The sequence below is a fragment of the Triticum aestivum genome, chromosome 3A, assembly GCF_018294505.1.
Source record: "Triticum aestivum cultivar Chinese Spring chromosome 3A, IWGSC CS RefSeq v2.1, whole genome shotgun sequence".
NCBI lineage: Eukaryota > Viridiplantae > Streptophyta > Magnoliopsida > Poales > Poaceae > Triticum > Triticum aestivum.
The window spans coordinates 734,776,060-734,785,644 of record NC_057800.1 but is presented as its reverse complement, the minus strand read 5'-3'; the positions used below and the strand labels follow the sequence as shown (position 1 = coordinate 734,785,644).

Below are 9,585 nucleotides of genomic sequence, written 5' to 3'. Positions count from 1 at the left end.
AAAGAAACAAAGAAAACCCGAAAAGAAAAGAAAATATCAAAGAAAAAAGGAAACGAAAAATAAAAACCGAAGAAGAAAATGCAAAAATAATGAAAAAAAAGAATAAAGGCCGGAGAAGAAAAGAGAAAAGAAACAAAAGAAAACCAAAAATGAATAAAACAGAAAAACAGTGAAGAAAATCGGCTCGTTTACCTTAAAGGAGGTCGTGCCCTACAGCTTATGACGATCCAGACCTAGTGGCTGTGGCTGGCGTCGCTAGCTCCAAGAGACCCGATTTTCTTTGGTAGCTGCCCTATAGTTTGCGACTCGCGGGTGAGCCAACTGGTCCGTAGAAAAAGACACCTACTCCGCACCACGGAACAGGCACCACTAGTTGTATCAGTCGCTAATATTGAAGTGCCAAAATTGACTGGCGCAGCAACACGCGCCTTCAATGATCTAGTACACATATTAAAAGTGTGGCTAGTTATGTGAAGTGAAACTATTCTAGTTGTGTTGCATGAAGGTTCATTATGTCTTGGGAGAAGCTCTATATTTTTGTCTTTGTTGCATGTAGATTACATAACCTCAATTGATGTAATAAAGACAAGGTAGTTTTTGTTTGTACAATGTAATCCAAATGTCAAGGCAGTGATGACATTATATTTTAGTTACACTGTGTCAGAGTTAAATCTGGAGGATTTTTGGCAGGGGGTCCCGTTCTAATAGTCTTCTACGTCATGGGGACACGATGTTTACCCAGGTTTGGGCATCTCGAAGAGATAAAACCCTATGTCATGCTTTGTTGTATTGATCGTGGATGGGGTACAAAGTACACGTGATCTACCACGAGATCAGATGTGAATGAGTCTCTAGGATGTCTAGAATATGATCTATTGACTAGTCTAGCCTCGGTTTATATAATGTACCGAAGGCCTATGATTTGGAAGAGTCCTCGTCTTGTGCATCAAGTCTTGTGGAATCTTTCTTGTATACGTCATGAGCTGCCCGAAGTGGCCCAGGACGATACCGACAAACAGGGTCCTCGGCCCGGCCCACCTGGCCGAGAATCGACATGGTAGGAACCCCCTAGTCTAGGACACCGTCACACTGCACAAAAAATTGCTAGGGAGAAGTGTCAAGAGTGACACTTGCTACTCTAGAGATTAAGTTTGCCTTTAAGACTTCTAGTGTCTCCTTCAACACTCTTGTCACCACTCGACCAACTTCGAAGGTATATATAATTGTTTTAAGTAATCTTCATTTAGTACAATCACACTCATAAGTTATTATTCTAAGTCATAACTTGCTCATAAATCTGTTTTGGAACAGATTATATTTTAGGCGTACTGCACAAAAAGACAAAGTTTCATTTTCTCCATCATGCACCTCCTCTAATGTGCATATTTTGTGCACATCACAAAAGATTTATATGGAGATGTACTGAAACGAAATGGAGATACAAGATATGGGTCACTGGTGGAAAAAGGGCCTTTGGTCGCGGTTCGCAACTGCCATTAGTCGCGGTTGCGCAACCGCGACCAGACGGGCGCGACTAAAGGCCCCCCCCTTTAGTCGCGGTTGCTTAAGAACCGCGACTAAAGGCCCGTCCACGTGGGCGGAGGACCTTTAGTCGCGGTTCTTGTGGCTAACCGCGACTAAAGGCCGCCACAGGTTTTTGAAAAAAAAATGATTTTTTTTTTTCAAATTTCTGAATTATTTTAACCTCTAGTCTCTAATCACCACCCCTCATCACTTCTCAATTTATTCTTTTATCACCCCTCATCATTCCAAATCATCTAACTTCCCAACCGATCACCCATCCCTCTCACTACTCCAGCCCAAGCACGCTTAACTTCCGGGTTCTATTCTCCCACGCTCCAAGTCTGCACTTGTTGTTTTCCTGACAATAATAAGATGTCAATCCTATTAACCTTCAGGAATTTTGCTTGAGCATGAAGTGACACATTTCACTGTTTGAGTTTGAAACTATTGTTTTAAAAAACAATAATTATTTAGTAACACTAATATTTCTTGAATAATTAGTTTGACCATTGTTTGACCACAGTTTGACCACAGTTGACCACAGTTTGACCAGATTTGACCAAAATTGAAATAATTAAAATAATTATTTAGTAACACTAATATTCTAGAATAATTAGTTTGACCATTGTTTGACCATAGTTTGCCCACTGTTTGAATATTTTTCAATTTTTTCCACTCTAGATCTTACAAGCCCCGTAACTTTTTTTCTATTAGGTTTTTGAGGATTTTGAAAATGTTTAAGGGGGTTCCCCCGTTAAATTTGGATGTAACTTTTCGAGTAGATGATTTTTCATATAAAAAACTTTTTCATCCGAGTTAGTATGCAAAAGTTATGCCCATTTTTACAAATTTCAGAGAGATTTTGCAAATAAAGTCAAATTTCACATTTGCAAATTTTCCCAACAACTAGACCACATATCACATGAGAAACTTATTTTCTTTTATTTTTTTGACATTTCCATTATTTTCTTTTATTTTTTTTTAAAACTGAAAAGGCGATCCCGGGGGGGGGGGGTAGAGTTTGAAAATGGGACCTTTAGTACCGGTTCGTGGCACGAACCGGGACTAAAGGTCTCAACCCCATTAGTTCCGATTTGTGCCACAAACCGCGACTAAAAGGGAGGAGCTTTAGTCGCGGTTGACCTGGCCAACCGCGACTAAAGGCCTTTGGGCACCTTTAGTCGCGGTTGGCCTGGCCAACCGCGACTAAAGCCCGCGAGCGCCCTGGGCCCAGGCATTTGGTCGCGGTTCATCTGCCGAACCGCGACTAAAGACTTCATTAGTCGCGGTTCCTACAGTTTCGCGACTAATGGGGCTGGACGGAAGCCTCTTCTTCTACTAGTGGGTGGACTACTCGGGACAATGATATAGTACTACGACATCACAACAACTTATCTTCGTGGGTTATACAAGTATATTTCATATATTGTCTATGAAGTATGTTCAATGTACATGATCGCTTTAAACCCCAATTATATGTTTCTGTCTTATGAAAAGTAAAGTTATTGTGCAACATCAATGAGTGCATATTCTGTTTGTTGTTTCGTCAAATTCATTTACCTGGCTGTGAAACAACCATATGTAAAGCTCAGACAATAAATGGATAATGGAATTATTATCACAGACAAGTTGGCATTTTGTGATGCGTTGATATCACTGACAGGCCTGGTGGCCTATCTGTAACTGCAAGTTATCACTAACCCCGAGGCACTGTCAGGCAGCTCGCGCGTCAGTGATGATATGATTTGCTGGTCAATGCTATTCCGATCATAGTAGTGAAATAGGACCGCGACCACGACCATGTAGAGACTTAAATAACGCAGAACCATTCAACCCAATGATAATGACAAGAGTCAGCTAGCACGCCACACAATTTTGGTGATTCTTTTTTGTGGGGACAAAGGATGATAGTTACTCCCTCCATTATAGAATCACTATAAAGATGCATACACTCATATAGACACACATACATGCATTTATAATGGTATAGATGAGATTGCTACCGAGAGTTATCCTAGCTCCCCTTCATATGGACGGTGGGAGCTAGGATTTACATGAGGCAGATGCGATCAACTCCAGCCGCCCTCTTGGCTTGGAGTCCATGACGGTCCCCGGACCACCAACAGGTCGCCCTGGGCCCTCCTCCTTTGTCCTTGTCTTTTTGGTGGGTTTGAGAGGGCAACCGCTAGGTGGACCGCCGGGTTCCTCTTGGAGAAGCCACCCTGTTGTAGGATTCTCATGCATATATTGGACGGGCGGTGGTGGATAGAGCTAGTAAATCTAACGGCCACTTTAATTTTGATGATGTGGAAGCACGTATGTGGAGACAATTAGAAGTAGTGGGATGACTCTCTTAGGTATACTAGATGATACCCCGTGCGCTGCTACGGGACTTCATAAGCACATGATGTAAACCATCAAAGTTAAAGCATAAATGTGACCATAAACATTTACGGTCGACTCCAAGCCAAGAGGTGCGGTAATCTTCAGAACGACCGTGCCACTCCCTGAGCTTGACGCAATCATCGGAAATGCCCGAGAGTGGTTTGAGATTCGTAAGGTGATCGTGCGGTCGACTCCAGATGGCCTTGCCATCTTCATGACCAACAAGGTGAACTGCCCCATCATTTTTGTTTGTCTGGGGAAAGGTGTTTGGTTGCTTCAGCTATATAGTACCACCTTCACATGCATTATGGACATTGCATTCCTTGGAGACATAGTGCATGGAATTAGGACGTCATATCCCTCGGAGGTGACTTTGATGGCAATGGGGTACCTGTAGTCACCAATATCAAGCGCATCATTCAACATTGAATGGGTGATGACGATTCCAATGTGTGGAGTGATGACGAGGATGAGGAGGCATCTAATGATGATTGCAATGTGTGGAGCGATGACGAAGATGATGAGGCAACTGATGATTCCATTGTGTGGAACAACGCCGACAAATATGGCGAGGCGGCTTGTCAGGAGAATGTGGAGAAGGACAAGGACAAGGATAATGATATGGTGCTTAAACCACTAGGAAATATGGTATATTTACTGTAATGACTCGTCCTAGGGTTTGTTTGTTTGGATATGGTATTTTTTTCATAACACAAGATAGCATGTTATGAATTTTCCCTCTGGAGTCTCAAGTGAAACTCGATCAGTCCTTCAAGGGTGCTCCTATTTGTATTGCATTTCTATATATCTTGAAGTAAATGGCTATACCCGTGTTTCACTTATATACTCATAAATATATAGAAAGATAATCCAGGCATTCCAAGTGTGAGATTTAATTAATACCTGAAAACCAGTGAATAGTACTGAAGCAAACAATAGATGAATATTAAAGACGACAGTGATATACAAATATTTCACTTATCAACCAAAATAAAATAGGAGATGTAAGGAGCAATGAAGACTCATTCAAATGTGAAAGCAATCTGATAAATCCTTTGATTTCCAAAAGGTAGACTGATTCAGGCTTCATATGTCTACACATGCAGAAGGATACAAGATGACGGTGTCATCACATATTTGATTAATTCTTATGGAAAGATATATTTGCTAGAAGCAGGAATTTACGACACGCATATCAAAGGGACAAAGCAGGACGAGCTGAACTGACGCAGTTGAGGAAGGGCCACAGCGGCTTGTGTGTCCCCGGCTCAACAAAGGAAAACACTTGCTAATAGCACATTAAGTACTCCCTCTGCTTGATGATTTGCCTCAAATGCACACATATATAACCATCATCTAGTCTTGGCATAAAGAAAGATCAAACAGTCCTACTCGGCGGCAAAGTGATGGGGGGTGCTCTGTAGACTGCAGGGATGCAAGCTTATCAAAATGTAACAATGACCTTCGCCCTGGGAGACACCCTCGGCAGAGCTAATAGCTTAGCAAGAACCATGCTGCACTCTGTTTTGCCCATCCATTCTATCTTCACTTCTTCCAGAGCTGGTGCCCAGTTCAGTAGCTTTTCCACGAAACCAACTTCGCAGTCCACACCCCTGAAACCTTTCACACTGGTGTTATGAGATGATCCAATTGCACTTGCATGGTAAGCTCTGGAATGCTCGCCTGATCCTGATCCTGATCCCATGTGCTCTTAGATTGACTCTCCATTTTTTTTTTCACAACTCATTAATTAGGTGCCATAAATATAAGAATGAACATGGGTTGAATGACTGAGGAAGGGAGAGGATTTACTGGAGGCATACGTACCCACAAGTCAAGCTTCTTTAAGTTAGGGGCATTCTGAAACAATGAACAAGCGGCCAAGAATTGCCGCTGGTCCCCAAAGCATATGCAAGATAAATATCCTCCAGGTGAGCAAACACGGCAGGGAGCTTTGTAAGTATGCAACCTTTTGATAGATACTACAACATGAACAGAAAAAGAAAAAGGAAGTGTCAATACAGATTAGTCAGGAGCCAAAAGAAGGCCATAGTAATGCTAGAGCTAATAATAGCTCACCCTCAGTAAAGAGTCGCTAATAGCAAGGGTTTTGATGTCACTTAGGCTTCCCACTAACTGCTTGACATAGCTTTCCTTGTGAAGCGCAATTGGATCAGAATGATGTGCTATAGCTTTGTGATCAAGAAAGAGAGCAGCCATCTCCAAATTAGGGGCATCCAAATTAATGTCCTCAACGTCCCCAACAACATAAAGAAGTTTCAGTTTAGGAGCTTGAACGGTTAGATGGTTGATGCCCTCAAAAGAAGCTAGTTCCAAAAAACTCTGTATGGGGCAGAAGGAGACCAGATTTTGGATGTCCATGTCTGTAGACGAGAAATTTTTCAGGTTGAGGCGAGTTAATCTCTTGAAACCTTGGAATACCTGGGGCAAGCTGATGATGCAGTTTTGCAGGTGCAGAATCTCTAAATCGCCGATGGAAAATAGACATGAGGGAATCCTATAACCAGGCCCTGATTTCAACTCCATTATAATTGATCTTGGTGATCTCCTTGAAAGCATGAGCATCCACCTGTCGAACTCGTTATGGTAAGTTTTGCTACCTGAAATATCGAACTTCTCTACAGTTCCCTTGTGGAGTGATAGCACCATATCGACTAATGTGACGAACTTGGTTCTTGCAAAATTTCCATCGCGCAGAAATATTTTTGGCATATTAGTCCATGCATCCCTCCAAGTAGTTGATAAGGTGCTAGTCCTAACCGCTTCTTCGACATTCAGACGGGTTAGGATGTCGCCCTTTATCTCTGGAGGTAGACTGCTCAGTCTGTCTGAACTCACAACAGATGTAGATTCCGCCCTGGCCTTTTTACAGGTACTCATTTCTTCAGAATCCGGATTAAGCTGTCCTAACATTTCCAGAATACAGGGAGCCTATATTAGCGTGCTATCACTAAAAATACAACACGTGCTGAAATTAAATGGTGCACTAAGTAAGTTGCTTGTTCATAGAAAAAAAGGAACAACCGAGAGAAGGCAGTTTAGGGAAGCAAGTCCGGTATGTTTCTATAAACAGAACTGAACTTGACTACTGCACTGGTAAGCTCAAAAGCTTGATTATCATTTGACATGTGTTACAATACCCTAATTTGTGATCTTGAATAGCAACCATTTCCCATGCTGCAAGTTGGAAAGGGGTTTCTTTTGTTGAATACATGTGCGATCATGCTGCAAGCTGAAAGTGCGGATTTAGCAGTTTTGTCATTTTAGCTACAAAGCATGGACGCGGCAGAAGTTGCCAAATCCCCGTGCTGATACGGCCGAACAAGGGGACACGCTCGGTATCCCGCCATATTTCCCGATTTACGGATTAAAAAAAAGGGAGGACACGGCAGGGACACGCAGGGGTCACGTGGGGGACTCGGTCGGCCAAACTACGCTTCGGCCCGATAGGAAAGCCCTTTTCTTTGCAGGTTGCATTCACGGCCGCTACAAAGCTGGGAAACCTCCTGGACTGGTCGACGCCATAAAATATAGGGTTTCCCAGATGCTGGACTCCCCGCCGCCACCTCCTGGAGTCGCCACCGCCACCGCCATATGGATTTGCCGCCGTCTCCCAAGTGCAGAAGCCTCTCCTCCCAACGGCAACCAAGCTGGAGCAGGTAACCTCGACCCCTTTCATCTATCTGAATCCATTTTTTGTTGAGTTGCTGCTGGTTGCTTCCCCTGTTCCCAATGCCCTTGCTGCTGCTGCTTCCTTGTTGCTTCGCCATGCTGTTCCTGTGATGCTGCTTGCTTGTTGCTTCCTCATGTTGTTCTGAACTGTTGATTGGTGCTTCATGTTAGAAAACAACATCTGGGAGTGGCGCCACCGCAGGTAGCCAATCATCTGTGGGTGAGACCGTGAGAGTGAAGGAGGACAACCACCTGGTGATGTGTTTTGCAAGTTGCAATGACAATTGACCTGGATCTGGTCTGGATGATCAATCAACCACTTGAAATAGGAGACAACAGACAACAAATGGGGCAGTATTCTCCATTCTGATCTCTTTCTCGTTATTTTTTTTGTCTTTAACTCTATATTACATGGCATATATTTATTTATTGTTATACAAACTTGCCGTGTCCCCGATGGGCTGTTTTTGGAAAATGTCGTATCCCATGTCCCCGATGGGCTGTTTTTGGAAAAGGTCGTATCTCGTGTCCCCGTATCCGTTCTTTTTAGCATTTTAGATTATGTGTGGCCATGCCAAGTACTCCCTCCATCCCAAAATAAGTGTCACAGACTTAGTAAGCTGTACTAAGTCTGCGACACTTATTTTGGGACGGATGGAGTACAAGACTACCTGTGAAAAAGATTAATTCTAAGATTAGTACTGTGGGAGCTAGAGAATAAGACTAGGCAATGTAAATAGCAGGGAACTAAACTGAATTCAGTTAAGCAACTGGATCTAAAAAAAGCATGCGACTAACTAGAACATACTATAATCTGCTATTGTCACAAACAATCTGATTAATCCTCACGGGGATCTAATAGCCCAAAGAACATAGCGATACAGGCCACATGAAATCCTTATTCTTCAATAATTCGTGAATTCACGGCGAACAAATCTCATGAAATGAAACAGGAAGCCGGAATAAATTACCTAGTATTCTTTCTTCAATAATCTTCAATAAACAGGCCACATGAAGCCACGCTGCTCGCCTGCTGCGGCGTGTGGCTAAGATGTGGAAACGGAGGCACGACGCCGCGCCGGATGCCTACGCCGCCGCGCCGCCGCCAGAGGGTTGCGACAGATGGGGAAACGCCCAATTGGCCGGCGACTCGCTGAGCAGTGGCATTGCCGAATTGGGCTTGGGGATAGACTGGGAGAGAACCAGGCGGGCTGGATGGCTACTCCTTATTGGGCCTTTCTTTTTCTTTGCCGTTGGTCCTTACCTTGGGCTGAATACTTGAATGGCCTACCATTTTCGGGGGTTTTTCCCTCATAAAGGGTAGATTTTTTTTAATTTATAAATCGCATCAAGAAAATACAAGTATTACACACGAAGACTCTCTACAAGACTAAGATGTGCATAGCCAACACCAACGCCTACAAACAAGGAAAGAAAAAAAATATGACCTCCAAAAATCCCGTTGAAGCAAACTCAAGCATGAAGCTGCAAACGTTAAGATCAATCGCCATTGATGAGAACGCCCCTTATTGTAAAAGAAGTGCTTCAATGACGAAGCATTCAAGAAGGGAACAACACATGAATACCGATATCACTAGATCCACAATGCTAAAAAGCCGGCAGATCTTTTTAAAAGATCCGCCGCCTTGACGGTCGTTTGATCCGGTGTTATCCAGCGGCACGGGTCTTTCCTCATCATTGCAACAAATGCATTGTTGCAGAATTATTCTTTGCAACAGACCATATGTTTCAGAAACATTCACAATAGAGATTCTGTTACAGAATTACTATTTTTTGTCTCGACTTTTTTATGCAACATTGGCGTTGTTGCAGAACAACTTTTGCAACGCAGATGATGTTGCGGAATTTCTTTTCGTCTTAACTTTTTTGTAACATGGGTGTTGCTGCGGAACGACTTCTGCAACACAGATGATGTTGCGAAATATTTTTTTCGACTTAAATGTTTTGCAACATGGGTGTTGT

At 43.0% G+C, this 9,585-nt stretch overlaps 1 protein-coding gene across 4 annotated transcripts; it reads right to left on the bottom strand.

Moving 5' to 3' along the window:
- Window positions 1-4,942: 4,942 nt before the first annotated feature.
- Window positions 4,943-8,782, bottom strand: LOC123059571 (F-box/FBD/LRR-repeat protein At1g13570). 4 transcript variants are annotated; one of them, XM_044482109.1, is made up of 4 exons: window positions 8,574-8,782; window positions 5,989-6,831; window positions 5,737-5,891; window positions 4,943-5,631 (listed from the first exon to the last, which is right to left on the bottom strand). In XM_044482109.1, the coding sequence occupies exons 2-3, from the start codon at window positions 6,808-6,810 to the stop codon at window positions 5,754-5,756; spliced, it is 960 nt and encodes a 319-aa protein (XP_044338044.1). In that variant the 5' UTR covers window positions 6,811-6,831; window positions 8,574-8,782; the 3' UTR covers window positions 4,943-5,631; window positions 5,737-5,753. The 4 variants fall into 4 exon arrangements, with proteins under 4 accessions (XP_044338044.1, XP_044338043.1, XP_044338045.1 ...); XM_044482108.1 differs by having other exon boundaries at window positions 4,943-5,604; XM_044482110.1 differs by having other exon boundaries at window positions 4,943-5,522.
- Window positions 8,783-9,585: the final 803 nt, after the last annotated feature.

What these genes read in the sequence shown, in the direction of transcription:
- LOC123059571 (XM_044482107.1), bottom strand. Translation starts at nt 6,810, where the DNA reads ATGAGTACCTGTAAAAAGGCCAGGGCGGAATCTACATCTGTTGTGAGT. An exon ending in TTAGCGACTCTTTACTGAGG is followed by an intron (nt 5,892 to 5,988) that starts GTGAGCTATTAT and finishes TTCATGTTGTAG; the next exon opens with TATCTATCAAAAGGTTGCAT.